The sequence below is a fragment of the Lycium barbarum genome, chromosome 10, assembly GCF_019175385.1.
Source record: "Lycium barbarum isolate Lr01 chromosome 10, ASM1917538v2, whole genome shotgun sequence".
Classification (NCBI taxonomy): Eukaryota; Viridiplantae; Streptophyta; class Magnoliopsida; order Solanales; family Solanaceae; genus Lycium; species Lycium barbarum.
In genome coordinates, this window is record NC_083346.1 from 115,649,095 (window position 1) to 115,665,747 (window position 16,653).

Below are 16,653 nucleotides of genomic sequence, written 5' to 3' on the forward strand. Positions count from 1 at the left end.
CATATAAGCTATTAATCAATTAAAACTTTAGGACATTAGCATGACTAACGCAATCAAAATGTAAGGATTGAAAATCAATTGCAATTTTGCCATTGTTAGATTAAACACAAAGCAAAATTCAGATATAAAAGTTTATAATTAACATATCTTTCCCCTTTCTTTTTTTTGCCATCAATATATGATGATATTTAAAAATGCTTACTCTCTTAATTTTGTCGCCTCCATATACACGCACACATAGAAGCAGATATAATCTCAATAAGCAACACAATTTCACAGGAAATTTAACAAAACTACCTGCCAAATTCTCAAAACTTTACCAAAATCAACAAGAAAAGCGAGCAACAAAAACAAATTACTTGCATAATTGCATATAAGCAACTCTTTTAGATGGGAAAAAAAGCTAACGTTACATATAAGTAAGCTTTCTATGGATATTAGCCTGACTTTAAAGTAGCGTTTGGCCATAGATTTTGGATCAAATTTTGAAAATAAAATCTTCAAACTGTTTGGTCATGAAATTTGATCAGATTTTGAAAATTTATATTCAAAATCTTTTTAAATTCCAAAAACTGTCCTGGGAGAAATTTCACTTCCAGTCACAAAACTCAAGAATTTACCAAGTAAAATGCATGCCCAAACACAACTTCAAAGTTCCTAAAATACCAACTTCAAAAAACTCAAATTTTCAAGTTTCAACTTCAAAATCTATGGCCAAACGGGAGCTAACGCAATCAATTGCATCTTTTCCCGTTGCTAGAATAGACACAAAGCAAAATTCAGATATAAAAGCTTATAATTTCCATATAGATTTTCCCTTTTTTTTTTCTTTTCTCGCCATCAATATTTGCTGATACTTAAAATTGCTTACTTGTTGAAACCGACCGGCAGTATAAGCACCGACAACAGGACGAGCAGCAGCAACAGACAAAAGTACTTACATGATTACATATAAGCTATTAATCAATTAAACTTTTTTTTTAATGATATGGAAACCCGCAGCCGCTACCCTTCGGGTGCGCACAGTTTAAACCCAGCACCTGTGCAATAGCTCACAAACCACACAGGAAAGGTAACCCGCACTAGGCAAGCCCCGTGCGACGAGCTTGACCCAGAAGGCAAATCTCTTGCTGTCGTATGAAAGCCCCGCGCTCAACCAACTGAGCCACCCTTGCGGGTTATTAATCAATTAAACTTTCTACGGTCATTAGCATGAGTAACGAAATCAAAACGTAAGTATCGAAAATCAACTACAATTTAGCCCGTTATTGGAACACACAGAAAGCAAAATTCAGATATAAAAAGTCTATTTGCTTATTGCTTACTTGTTGAAATTGAGGCAAAGTATAAACCCCTGGAATAGGAGTCGGAGCAGGATAAACGGAAGGAGCAGAAAGTTGCTGCACCGGCGGCGGTGGAGCAGCACCTATGTAAGGCTGTTGTTGTTGTTGGAGATGAAACGGCGTCGGAAAGTATGTGCCGTTAGAGTATGTATATTGTGACGATGATGACGACGAATTAGATGCTGACGATGTTGAAGGAGGTACGTTATTTGACATTGCAATACACGGCGAAATTAGGGTTTGAGGATTGGTTAGATTTAGGGATTATTGTGATTTTGATTTGGGGAAAATAAGAGAGAGATTGGAGGATTAGGAGATATTACTATATATACGTATTGGTCCGAAGTCCCGAACATATGGTAGAAGAAATTACCTTCAAATGGGCTAAAGCCCGGAACAAGTGTTTTTTTAACTAACAGGACGAGTAGCCTTTCTTAGGATCGCTATTTATTTAAAGAATATCCATATTTTATAAAATTTTACAATTTTAGCTACCTTAAAACTTTCTAGGGACATTAGTGTGACTCTTGACGCAATCAAAATTGCAACTTTTCTCGTATTTAGAAGGCCAAACTCATCGACAGACACATGTGGTAGTTCACTTCTTTCACTTGAACACATCAAGTGCCCCTTGTTCCATTTAGACACCTGGGGTAGGGCTAGACTGTGTCATTTAGGCACTTTTTGCTGAATCAGTCAAATATATACAGTGAATGTAACACACTCACCGATGAAGTGTCAAAACGATGAATTGAATGAAGACATGTGGCATATATACCAAAAATAATTATTAAAAAATAAAATATGAGTAGGAAGTTTATTTTAAAACTGTTTAGTTGAATAAAAAAAGCAGCAAAAAAAAAAAGAAGAGAAAAGAAAAAAACTATTTTCAAAGTCCCTCTCACCCACCCACCCTCTTCTTCTTCCCGATAAATTCCCACCCCAGCCCCTTTGACTCTTCCTTATCTCCATTGTTGAACCGAATTTGGCTAATTTGTTCTCCATCTCCTTCCTTGAATAATTTTTTCCCTAAAAATGGTGGGAGTAAATAACGAGATTGGTGAAAATTTTAGCCACAATTAGTAGATGTACACAAGAATCTTCTGTTCTTTGTTCTTTTGTTAATGGAGATTTCAAAGATTCAAGTAAAGGGGAAAAGTTAGGAGAAGGGAGAGACAAAGCGGGTTCTAAAAAACTAAAAAAATAACAGGATCAAAGAATCTTATGTTCTTCTTTTTCTTGTTAATGAAGATTTCTTCACATAGTCTTTAGATTTCTCACAATTGCACTTAGTGACAAGAATCATAGCTTCGAATTCCTCCCATAGATTCTTAATCCTTGAATAGTATGTGGCTACTGATGTAGATCCTTGACTCAAAGTAGCAACTTCCTTGTGTAAACTATAGGTCTTGACCCATCAGTTCTATCAAACTTTTCCTTTAAAATTTCCTATACACTTTGAGCATTAATTGCAAATAAACACCACCATGAAGACTCTTAGAAATAGAACTCATTAACCAGGACAAGACTATAGCATTGACACGCTCCCATTAATAATGCAACTCATCAGGAAAACTTTCTTTTAGGGCAGAACCATCTACTAAACTTAATTTGTTCCTCCCAAGAAGTGCTAATCTCATAGATCTATACCAATATGTATAGTTTTCACATCCAGTCAATTGAAATGAAATTATGCCCTATATCTTTTAATTATCACTTCAGGCTTAGAATTCTTTTAGTACTAATCAATATTGCTTACATTGGGACTATCAATATTACTTACAGTGTGACATTTTATATAGGTTTAGAATTCACTTTAGGCTTAGAGTTAGGACTCATTTATCAAAATTACTTAGGTTAGCATTTAGAATTTTAAAGTTAAAATTGTTTAGAAAGAAATTATAGGTTGAATAATATAACAATATATCTAAAAATTTATAAGGACAACTAATCATTATCGAATTCAGATGCACGTGTGATTACTATGGTTGAATAGAATAGGGTCATCGAATTTAGGTGCACGTGTGATTACTATGACCGAATAGAATAGGGTCACAAATTTTAACGCCCTTGTAAAATGAGTAAAATTACAAAAAAAAATAAAAAAAAAATAGGAATTAGCGACTCAAAAATTCCGGGGATAGAAAATAAAATCTGCCCCCTAAATTCAATTTTACTCTTATTCAAATTCCTCACATTAGTAAATATATTTTTCAAATTGTTAAAATTCTTAAGTAGATTGGTTAAGAAAGAAAACTATTAGTGGTGAAAAAAAATTAGTAATAAAGCAAATTCGATTATAATATAATGTTAAATGTCAAATTGATAAATGCAAATTTTAAGTGACAAGGATGAAATAGTATTAAATAATATATATTTTGTATGAATTGTCATTATTTTTTTGTTACACTTATTTTAACAAATGAAAACTCTCAATATCCTTTTACATGTTAAGTTATTTCACTACTAAATAAACATGACTTTTCAATTATTTCACTACTAAATAAACATGACTTATCAGCTGAAAGTTAAACAGTAAAATTCATCGCTAATTTTTAGCGACAGATTAGTAACGAACTATCAAAAAAAAAAATTAGCTATTAATTGTCCTTCGTGCACTTTAAGGTTTTCCATCAATCGTATCGACATATTTCGAGAATTTAGCCCCAAATTTAGTTTCAAAGACCCTAATTATGATAATACTTTTTTCCCCTTCAACATTAGGAAAATGTAACATATTTCCGTAGAAAGAGTACACCACATGAAATGTACGTGAAAGTGACTACGTTCTACAAACAGTTGTGAACCGGCAATACTACATAGAATTAGGACCACAATAATCCAGAAGATGTGTTCATAGAAAACTTATATGTTAATATGGAAGTTTAAAAATGACAAGTTAAGACACATAAAGCGCAAATAACACACATGGAAGATAAATGACTAAAGGTCGTCTGAAAAAGTTCAGCTATGCTCAACGCAAATCAATGCACATTGATTAGTGTCAAAACATGATTAAGGCAAGCTTCCAATCACATAAATGCAAGTGGCCTCAAAATAACCCCAATCTTTACGGAAGCAAAGGAAACCACCAAGTAAGATTAAAACTTAATCATCGTCAGTACACCTACATTAGGTTTAATATTTAACCGATCTATTAATGGAAGTATGAAACTGCGAATATCTTGTGAACGAACCAAAGTTTCCAAATCACAACTAGTTTCTCCCCATCCACCATCATATTGTTGCTTAAAGGATTTCTTATCCACAACTCTTACTGCGCTTAAAAGGAGGAAGAAATACAATAACCAGCAAATGATGGATATAGCAATGTGAATAACAAATTGCGGAGGTTGAAATAATACTAGCTCTGTATCTTGGGAATGTCGACCGTCCCTGCTTTCCAAACAGCGGCGATGGTGAAGAAATTGATTAATACACATTTAAAATACATCTCAAGTATCTTGCTGTTAGAGCCACTATCATGATTGGTGCTCATTTGTGAAATATACCCTTCTTTGCTGTCTTTGGTTTCTTATGTGACCGGTTCTGCCACAAGATCCAACATCCAAAAAAAAAAAATAGTCAGTCAATGTCATATTTTGATAAGAAGTAGGTTAATGCCAACTAATAAGATGTAAAGGGTGTTTAGATGGGCTTATTTTGAGTGTTTACAGGCTTTTAAGCTCTTTTGTAGTTTAATATCATATAAGTTTTTTTTTTTTTGATAGGGTAAGGTCCAGATGTAATATCATATAAGTAGGCCAGTCACCATGCAAAATCCCTACCTTGTGACTTTCCAGAGCTTCAACGTCAATCCTCTCTTGCCACTTGCTCTTGCAGAGTTTAATCGGCCGGTTTCCAACATACTTCCCTGAAAACAACATGGATTACTAGCTCATTAGGCATCTGGGAATAATATTACACCAATTCAATAACTAAAACTACTGCCAATTTAGACATATTCATGTACTTCCCACTTTGCTAACTCCACAAGACACCAGACTCGTGAAATTCTCTCATACAAGTTTGGTTGATGTTATTCTTTTCCTTACTAATTTTTCCTCTACCTAAACCAACTTCAAAAGCAGTCCTAATAATTGTTTCCTTCACCATTCCTTCTTTTTTATGGACAGAGGGAGGGGGGGAGGGGGGGGGGGGGGGGGGTTTACACATTCAAGTAAAGGAACCAGGGACCTAAAAGAGAGCAATCTTTCCATCAAAGAAGGGGGGCCAAGAAATCCACACATTGCATTAACCAAAAATTATATCAAGGAAACTGTTAGATCCAACTGAAAGCTACCATCCATCATTTATGAGCGGTGATCTTCAACAAGGTAAAAGCTGATCACATAACTGCGACAGACCCGCTATATCAAGTTGTACCACTTAATATATTGATTATGCTGTACCTTAAGCACAGTAAGAGACTACACATTCATATATTGATTAACAGATAACTTACCATTCATTTCTTTAAGTGCCGCAGCAAGGTCTAATGGGTAGGAAAAACTCACAAATCCATATCCCTTGGTCTTACCAGTCCGCTTGTCTCTCACAACCTGTGAACATGCATTGCAGAAACCCTTTGTAACTGAACCTTGTAAGCCATAACATACAATTATACAATAAAGTTCAAAGAGAGCAAGGCGAATATAAGATACTACTAAATTCTTTTGTATTCTTTTTTCCGGGTCAACGCATGAATTAGTAATAAGTAATAACATCAGCATATGGATCTTGAAATATAACTAAGCTATGCTTCCTTATAACACATTATTACTACTGCACTTTTGGACAATAAATAAATTACGAGCAGGCTATGTTCTAAGGAAGAGGTAAGGTATCACCGCGCACTCATACATACAACCCGAGGAATACATTTTTTGATCCTACAATGATACTACTACAATTTTCTATTTAATTTTTTATAATTAGAAGTTAATGAACTCCAATTTGAAAGCAGTAAAAAGTGAGAAGTCTTCTCAAAACTAGATGCACATATATCACTATCAATGTACCCAGACTATCAATAGATGTCTATGCATTTAAAAGGATTTCTAGCTTTCTGATGATTCATCAGGACGTAAGAATGTGATGAAAGAAAAAGAAAGAAAAGAATTAAAAGTTTAGGGGACAGAAATCTCTCCCTTCATGGCCAGAATACCAGTGCTCATGTATACCAATCAAACAGATAAAAATGTAAAATTATTGGAAAACATAAATGATCTAACATACCTTAGCCATATTAAAGGTGGGAAACCTTGAAAAGGCTTTTGATAGGACATCATCATTCACCTCATTCCCAAGATCACCACAGAATAGACGATAATCATCTGTGACACCACCCAAACAATAGTTATTCCACTGTATAAGCATTTGCAACAATTCTAACAGCAAAGGAACAAATGAGTGAATCCATGCGAAACAGGTGCACACAGCCATCACAGAAGAAAGTGACTAGACAACCAACAGCAAAAGAATAATTGGGTAAGAAAAATGGTCATCAGCGAATACAATCACTTGCGACACTATAATCCATGAAAGTGGACCAATAAAGCATACGTAAACATCTTATTTTAAAAAAAAAAAAAAAAAACATAATACTCAAAACATGTCAGATCTGATAAATTACTTTGCAGGGTTCGTCCCCTGCACATTCTTTTTTCTAAACACCTCCAGAAACAGCAGAAAAAGAAGTGCATTTGGAAAGACAAGACACAAATTCCTCATAACTTAACTAACATAAATTCATATAGTATATTTATTTTCTACTCCAGCATCTACCATCCATACGAGAGAGAGAGAGAGACAGAGAGACAGAGAGACAGAGAGAAATAGGAATGAGTGGGAATTATTGCAACCGGCTTAAAGATAAAGTTGTAGAGGTAAAACGAGTTGAGGATACAATTATTGCATTAAGGCTGGTAGGGGAAAGGAGACAGTAAATGCTGTTAGTGCCTATGCTCCACAAATAGGATTATATGCAAAAGCTAAAGCTAAGTTTTGAGAGATTATGGACATCTTAGTTCAAGGGCTTCCAAGAGACGAACAAATCTTTGTAGGGGGGAACTAAATAGTCAAGTAAGTAAAGATAACGACAGTTTCAAACAAGTAAATGGGGGCTGAGGTTGCGGTACTAGGAATAACGAAGGGAACAATATTTTGGCCCACTTAGCTCAGCCAACACATTTTATAAAGAGAGATTCTCACCTAATAACATATAAGAGTGGGGGTAACCACAGTCAAATGGACTTTATGCTTACAAGACAATGTCGTTAACGCCCCACTTACACTATATATCTACTTTGGCCCCTGCTTCAGTTCTAAAGTGAATGGATAAACTGAAAACAGACTTTCTCTGGCAAGGGAACTCAGAAGCAAAGCACGTTTTTCATGTTAACCAGAAAAATGTCATCAAAGGAAACAAATGTCGAGGCCTTGCCATAAAGAATCTCAAATGCCACAATGAAAGTCTTTTGATGAAATGGCATTGGAGATTCAATAAGGAGTTAATGCTCTTTGGAGGAGATTTTTAGCTGATAGGTTCACTTTGGATGGTCCCTGGAACACTGAGGTCTCAAATGCTTCGCATGGTTCTGGAGATTGGAAAAAAATACAATCACTAAGCAAGTTGGAATTGAACGTTGGTTTCTCTGTTGGGGATGGTAGAAAGATCAGCTTATGGGAAGATGCATTGATTGGACATTCACCCCCAAAAAAGGATCTTTCTCAATACATCTACAACATTTCGTCACTACACAAGGCTTCTATAGCTGACTTCTCTGATGCTCAAAGATGGAATCTATTTCTAAGAACGAATTTAAATGATTGGGAAATTGCAAGATCTTGTTCTTTGTTACAGTCCCTTAGCACCATCATCCTGAATCCACACAACGATCATTCTATAATATGGAGGTACTATTCTGGTGGTATCTTCGCCTTGGAGGAAGATTTGGCACAGCAAAGCACCTGTGAAGGTTTCTTGTTTTTGTGGCTTGTGAAGAGAACCTCAAAGATGCTCGTCATCTTTTCCTACACTTTAAAATCACTTATCAGGTTTGAGCATGTTTTTTGACATTTTGGACCTGTCTTGGGCATGCCTCACTCCATTTTGGATTTCATACATAGTTGGAGAAGAGACGGCCTCAATAGGAAGGCACACAACGGCCTCAATAGGAAGGCACACAAGCTTTAGAATATTATTCCCGTTGTCATTTCGTGGACAATTTGAATGGAAAGAAACGAGAATTTTTTTAGGCTAACATAGCAACATACCGTTAGAGTAGTGGTACAATTACAGGGGAAACTCTTGCAACATTTCCGTAGAAATTCCCAAGGACTTAGCATTCGAGGAAGAATGTTCCTAAGGGGGAGGAATGTTACACCTCGCAGTTTGGTACATTAAGGTTCGCTAGGTATTAGTCGTTCCAACATGGACCCGGGGTTATTGTTAGAAGATATGCAGGATTGTATATGCTATCATAAGATTATGAGGGTTTAAGTTCATGTAATAGATCGTGAAACAGTTGGAGAAGTAAATCAGGAAGATTAAGTTTCCGGAGCCTCGGAGGAAAGTTAGATAAGATAACTTGGTCAAACTTTGAGAAATAATATCTTTTAGTATATGAGAAGTTTTGAAGCAAAGCAAAAACCTAAAATGAAGTTCGTCGAATCTAGTTTCCAGCGCAACAAACCGCTCGTCGATACGACATAAGAGTAGAGAATTATGGACGTTACAAGTTAGGCTGACAGAGCATAAATGCGTGCTACAGTAACCGACGTGTTACAGTAGCCGCGCTACTACAGTAACTGCTACAGTACCGAACCGACTTTGGAACCATATAAAAGGGGTTTTACCCCTCATTTTTCATCCAAAAACACCTCTCAAAATATAAAATCATAAGCTTGGGGCGTTTAAACATAAAATCATCATCATCATCATCATAATCATTATACAAACATACCCATCGTTGTTGTCATCAGGACTTACAGAATTATAAATCTCTAACTTGGAGAATAAAGACGTTTTGAAAAACATTTATGGATTATCAGGAAAGGAATCATGCCTTTGGAAAAAAGGGGCTAGCCTTAACATACTTGTTCGGTCTCCTACTACCTATGCTTATCCGCCCAATTAAGTGTTCCAATTAAACTATTCTATATTCGGACGAAAATCGGACAGCATCTACCCTCTTTATATGCCTAGCCCGAAAGCATAATCCAGCAGCCAACAACAATACAAACATCAACCACAATATTATCAATAGCAATATATTCCATAAAATATCCCACACGACATTTGTCCAATTTTTCCACCAACAAATCCACTATACAATTATTCAACAACTCTACTTCCATAAATAAACTTATATCCATATCAATAAAGAGAGATTCATACCTTACTCTCGCTAGCACCGCGATATCTCCAATATTTGCCTTGAATTCCAACCAAGATTTACCGTAATACGATAGTATAATCGCAACTACGCGATGTCCGAACATAAATACAGAGATTATACTTAATTGCGTTAAAATTTTGTGGAGGAGAGCTTGGGAGAATTTTCTAGAGAGTTTTGGATATTTTAAGAGGTGTTTTTGGATGAAAAATGAGGAGTAAACCCTTTTTATAAGGTTCTAAAGTCGGTTTGGTCCAGTAGCAGTTATTGTAGTAGTTACAGTAACAGTACTGTAGCAGGAACAGTAGCAGAGCAACTACTGTAGCACGTCGGTTACTGTAGCACGCGTTTCTGCTCTGTCAGCCTAACTTGTAGCGTCCATAATTCTCTACTCCGATGTCGTATCGACGAGCGATTTGTTGCGTTGGAACTAAACTCGACGAACTTCTTTTTTTTTTTTTTGAGATGGTAACAGTTAGTCTATATATCCACAAGTTTACTACATCCAAAAGTGTAGTCTCCCTCCAAAAGTGTTACAACTTACATTGCCCTGACTATTACATTTTATCATAACCAATTTAAAGTTGTATAAATATCTACTGTCTGATCTATCATTTCCTGCTTACACCAAAAGTAGTATAATCCTAGGCAATTTAACTTCAATCTCTGCATGCTACTCTGTTTGTCTTCAAAGCATCTGTGATTTCTCTCCTTCCAAACTGTCCACCATATACTTTTTTTTATTAGCCACGGGTGTCCGAGTCTCTTTGAGCCCCGACTAATCCCGTGGGTGCACAGGCCCTCGGCAAGGAGTTTCCCGCAAGTGCACCACTATCCACCATATACTTGCTGGGACAATCTTCCATCTCTCCTCTTTTATTGCATTTCCATCTCTGTTCCAACACTTCATCACCTCTTTTATGTTACCTGGTTTCACCCATTTAATTTTCCTCATCTTCACAAAGATCTGCCAAAGCTGGTCTGTCCACTTGCAATGTAAAAAAAGATGGTTGACTGTCTCTGCTTGTTCTCCGCATAGGTAACACCTAGAGCATAGTTGGAAGCCTCGCTTGTTCAAATTCTCATGAATCAGAACTGCCTCCTTTGCTAATAGCCATGAGAAACAGTTTACCTTGTAAGGTACTTTTGTTCTCCAAATCATCCTCCAAGGCCACCCTTCCACCTCGACGAACTTCATTTTAGGCTTTTGCTTTGCTTCAAAACTTCTCATATACTAAAAGATATTCTTGCTTTGCTTCAAAACTTCTCATATACTAAAAGATATTCTTTCTCAAAGTTTGACCAAGTTATCTTACCAAATCTTATCTAACTTTCCTCCAAGGGTCCGGAAACTTAATCTCCCTGATTTACTTGTTCTCCAACCCTTCCACGACCTATTACAAATAAAATTGTATTTTTTTGCTAGCTGTTTGGTGCATCATGACCATTGTAACTGATGTAGATTCCATGTTAGATATGACCAGGGAGCTTTACACACTTCAAAAATTTTAAAGCATCATCTTAGTGCTGTTTTACCATTTATAAAATATCAATACTTATTATGAGAGAGGTGTGATAGAACTGCTGTAATGACTGTAAGGTTATTTCACGAGGAGGGTAGAGTGAGAAAGGAGACGACTTACAAACAACCGTGGATTAGGTAGTGGTCATTATTGGGACTTATAGAGAAGGAGGCAACCTACCCTGACCCAAATATCAGTGGTTGATTCCACAACTCGAACCCGTAACATCTACTAGGAACCTATTATGTTATACGAAAACAACTTTATCGTTGCTTCAAGACTCCCTCTTTCAAATGCACCGTTTTTATCCTACAACATTCTACACACCAAATCTGGATAGTGAAACTGGGAATACTCTCGGCAAAAACAATATAGGTGCCAGTGATCACTTTTAACAAGCAGAGCACTTTCAAAATATACTTGCCAGCTCCACACTTTATCTGCTTTTTCCATAATCTCAACTGCTTATCATTCCGATCACTTCATCTATAAATCAGCATTGCTTCTCAGTTTCTAAACTAGCAAAATCTAAACCAACTTCTAGATCTAGCCTTAGGATTGGGGTCAAGCGTAATCAGGTTCTCCTCTTTCTTAGGGGTGGAAATGGATCTTCGATAAAAATAAGTAGGAAAATCCATATAGTGAAAACCTAAATATCGGAGCAAAACAGTCCTCCAAAAATTGTGATAGTGACACAAGGGACACAATTGAGATTGAAGTGAAATGCTTCTGGTTTTTGCATCAACTCAAGAAGTGTCCCAACTTTAACTGTGCAGTGTACAAACTGATAGCAAATTCTTGTGAAGCACAAATAATTTGAATTTCCAATCATACCCCCACATTGTTGCAAGCACGTCAACGAAGAGCTGCTATTCTTGTTTATGAAGTATAGTCCTAAATCCTAATAGTAATACTTCTCCATAATAGTCCTAGTTTTCACAAAAATAACTGATAACAATAAGCAGCTAAAGTAATTTCTCCCAAGATCAATGCACAAGCAACTAATTCAACAATTAAACTAGGTACAAAATGTCAGGTCGCTTTACACCCTATTCTAGCATCAAGACAATCATTAGCTATGATCATAGTGTGGGTCTCCCTCTAACAAAGGCATTCCTATATAAGATTCCCATTTCTTTTTATGAAGTATAGGATTGCCAATTTAAAAAAAAAGGCGTTCTTATTAACTTTATCCTTTCTTTTTGAGTTTTTGCAATAATCTTAAACACTTTACCCTAAGTTAATAGATCTGAAGTCTTCGAATTCTTCCAAAAATTCCAAATTGTACGAGTATTTGGTCGCTATGCCCAAACCCTTCAACACAAAACACTGTACTAGTGCCAATTTCAATCGATGCCTAAAACTATCAAAGACTATAAGGAGAGAAAACTAGAGCAATCCCCACAAAACCAGGAGAACAGATAAACAGATTCAACACCATGAAGCAAAGTCAGTCAAGAAGAGGAAAAAAGAAAGATATAGGAAATTAGACTTACTCTCTGGCCACTCCGCGAGAGTAGGGTCTTCCCAACTATGTCCTGCTGCCTTACGAGGTATAGCTTTCTTCTTGGCCTCAGCTTTGTGCTCAATTTCGCTGCTCGCAAGTGCAGCTTTCACATTTTCAAGTGCTTCAGGTGTGATTGTTTGCGCATCTCTTTGGAATAACTGCTGAGCCTGTCCATAACAATTACCTACATTACGAACATGACAAAATATACCTTCTTTTTTCAAAACAAGATCACTTGCTTAACATTACAAAGCTACATAGCACAAAAGCCCTGTGCAGACACTCTATGGAGATTTTCTTCTGCTCTGGTAAAAGGAAACTAACAGGCTTATAATCGGTGTCATGATTTTTTTTTAAAAACGGTGTCGAGGTTCGAAAGCTCGACTAGTTCCACGGGTAAACCCAACCACTTCACTGACCACTAGGCCACACCCTTGGGTGCACATCAAGATATTTTATCATGAACATACACACAAATAGATGCAGATATACTCTCAACAAGCAAGCAAGAAACAATCTCAACAACTTCACAAAAGAAAGTCTTACCAAAGTACAGGCCAAATTCTCAACCAAAAAAAAAAAAAAATCAACCACAGAAGCGAGAAATAACGGGAAAATTACTTACATAACTACATATAAGCTATTAATCAATTAAAACTTTAGGACATTAGCATGACTAACGCAATCAAAATGTAAGGATTGAAAATCAATTGCAATTTTGCCATTGTTAGATTAAACACAAAGCAAAATTCAGATATAAAAGTTTATAATTAACATATCTTTCCCCTTTCTTTTTTTTGCCATCAATATATGATGATATTTAAAAATGCTTACTCTCTTAATTTTGTCGCCTACATATACACGCACACATAGAAGCAGATATAATCTCAATAAGCAACACAATTTCACAGGAAATTTAACAAAACTACCTGCCAAATTCTCAAAACTTTACCAAAATCAACAAGAAAAGCGAGCAACAAAAACAAATTACTTGCATAATTGCATATAAGCAACTCTTTTAGATGGGAAAAAAAGCTAACGTTACATATAAGTAAGCTTTCTATGGATATTAGCCTGACTCTAAAGTAGCGTTTGGCCATAGATTTTGGATCAAATTTTGAAAATAAAATCTTCAAACTGTTTGGTCATGAAATTTGATCAGATTTTGAAAATTTATATTCAAAATCTTTTTAAATTCCAAAAACTGTCCTGGGAGAAATTTCACTTCCAGTCACAAAACTCAAGAATTTACCAAGTAAAATGCATGCTCAAACACAACTTCAAAGTTCCGAAAATACCAACTTCAAAAAACTCAAATTTTCAAGTTTCAACTTCAAAATCTATGGCCAAACGGGAGCTAACGCAATCAATTGCCTCTTTTCCCGTTGCTAGAATAGACACAAAGCAAAATTCAGATATAAAAGCTTATAATTTCCATATAGCTTTTCCTTTTTTTTTTCTTTTCTCGCCATCAATATTTGCTGATACTTACAGCACCAGAAGCAGCAACGGAGAAAAGAACTTACAGATTACATATAAGCTATTAATCAATTAAACTTTTTTTTTATGATATGAAAACCTGCATCCGCTACCCTTCAGGTGCACACAGTTTAAACCCAACACCTGTGCAATAGCTCACAAACAAACCACACAGGAAAGGTAACCCCCACTAGGCAAGCCCCGTGCGACGAGCTTGACCCAAAAGGCAAATCTCTTGCTGTCATATGAAAGCCCCGCGCTCAACCAACTGAGCCACCCTTGCGGGTTATTAATCAATTAAACTTTCTACGGTCATTAGCATGAGTAACGAAATCAAAACGTAAGTATCGAAAATCAACTACAATTTAGCCCGTTATTGGAACACACAGAAAGCAAAATTCAGATATAAAAGTCTATTTGCTTATTGCTTACTTGTTGAAATTGAGGCAAAGTATAAACCCCTGGAATAGGAGTCGGAGCAGGATAAACGGAAGGAGCAGAAAGTTGCTGCACCGGCGGCGGTGGAGCAGCACCTATGTAAGGCTGTTGTTGTTGTTGGAGATGAAACGGCGTCGGAAAGTACGTGCCGTTAGAGTATGTATATTGTGACGATGATGACGACGAATTAGATGCTGACGATGTTGAAGGAGGTACGTTATTTGACATTGCAATACACGGCGAAATTAGGGTTTGAGGATTGGTTAGATTTAGGGATTATTGTGATTTTGATTTGGGGAAAATAAGAGAGAGATTGGAGGATTAGGAGATATTACCATATATACGTATTGGTCCGAAGTCCCGAACATATGGTAGAAGAAATTACCTTCAAATGGGCTAAAGCCCGGAACGAAGAAAAACAAGTGTTTTTTTAACTAACAGGACGAGTAGCCTTTCTTAGGATCGCTATTTATTTAAAGAATTAGCCATATTTTATAAAATTTTACAATTTTAGCTACCTTAAAACTTTCTAGGGACATTAGTGTGACTCTTAACGCAATCAAAATTGCAACTTTTCTCTTATTTAGATGGTCAAACTCATCGACAGACACATGTGGTAGTTCACTTCTTTCAGTTGAACACATCAAGTGCCCCTTGTTCCATTTAGACACCTATTAATCCTTGAATAGCATGTGGCTACTGATGTAGTTCCTTGACTCAAAGTAGCAACTTTCTTGTGGAAACTATAGGTTCTTGACCCATCAGTTCTATCAAACTTTTCCTTTAAATTTTCCTATACACTTTGAGCATTAGTTGCAAATAAACACCACCACGAAGACTCTTAGAAATATAACTCATTAACCAGGACAAGACTATAGCATTGACACGCTCCCATTGATAATGCAACTCATCAGGAAAACTTTCTTTTGGTGCAGAACCATCTACTAGACTTAATTTGTTCCTACCAAGAAGTGTTAATCTCATAGATCTATACCAATATGTATAGTCTTCACATCCAGTCAATTAAAGTGAAATTATTGATATGCCACTTATATCTGTTACATTCAAGAAAAGAGGGTGATTATGATCCATACCAGTAACAGTTCCTTGATTTTGACTGTTCTAATTGGTAGTGCCGTTAGTCGGAGTCTGATTGTTGTTCAGGTGTCCTTCACGTCTCAATCCATTCAACATCTAAGCAGCCTGTTCTTCATTGGTACCCATTTTCAATTATTGCTTAGAACCAATTGAATGCTTTTACCCAAAAATTAAAATCTTGATTTTATTTATGGAATTGAACTCTAGATCGACACCAATTTGGTGTGCTCTGATACCATGTTGTTTATTGAATTTGAGTATGCATAGATCTTAATCAACTCATATGGAAGAAGAAGACAATAGATGAAGGTGAGAAAGATGATAAACAGTAATGGATGATAAACGTAGAGAGAGAAATATTGATTACTTGTCTATTTTCTCACATACTAAATGATATACAATCTGGTATATATACATGTATTGATCATCAATACTTAACTTCATCATTAAGATAAACTAGTTGATATTAGTCTAACCAACTAATTGTTTCGTTGGTTATTAACTAATATCTGGACTATCTCTGAAATGACAGTTATGCCATTCTATTTTGTCTTTAATATTACAACTAAAATATAATGATAACAATAAAGATAAGACGGAATTGAAACTGAAAAATCCGGTTCAAGGGACGTTATGGATGGCGCTGTCTTCAGAGTAGATTTTCGTTGCTACCCCGGTGCAAATAGCAAAGTGACGATATACTCCCAAGATACAATGAACCACTCAGGAATCTTCTAATGTGCACTCAAATAGAAGTTCTGGAGAACTCTTTTAATATCTCGACTGCTTTAGTAGAAAGGAAGAGGCACGAATGTAGAATTTTATATCGCAGGAATTTTTTCTAAGTCTGTTTTTTTTTTTTTTTT

At 36.0% G+C, this 16,653-nt stretch overlaps 2 protein-coding genes across 3 annotated transcripts in view; both read right to left on the bottom strand.

Moving 5' to 3' along the window:
- The window catches only part of LOC132614753 (uncharacterized), a 41,774-nt gene extending 40,094 nt beyond the window's left edge, over positions 1-1,680 (bottom strand). Inside the window, exon 1 of one of the 2 annotated variants that reach the window (XM_060329279.1) lies at positions 1,326-1,680. In XM_060329279.1, coding sequence (XP_060185262.1) covers positions 1,326-1,559 — 234 coding nt within the window. In that variant the 5' untranslated portion in view covers positions 1,560-1,680. The remainder of the gene's footprint in view (positions 1-1,325) is intronic. The other variant, XM_060329278.1, reaches the window with a different exon arrangement.
- A 2,732-nt stretch (positions 1,681-4,412) lies between these two features.
- On the bottom strand, positions 4,413-15,029 carry LOC132614043 (uncharacterized). The gene is made up of 6 exons (XM_060328398.1): positions 14,684-15,029; positions 12,762-12,939; positions 6,582-6,679; positions 5,809-5,905; positions 5,132-5,217; positions 4,413-4,892 (listed from the first exon to the last, which is right to left on the bottom strand). Exons 1-6 carry the CDS (start codon positions 14,915-14,917, stop codon positions 4,839-4,841), a joined length of 747 nt encoding a protein of 248 aa, XP_060184381.1. The 5' UTR covers positions 14,918-15,029; the 3' UTR covers positions 4,413-4,838.
- Between the last annotated feature and the right edge of the window lie 1,624 nt (positions 15,030-16,653).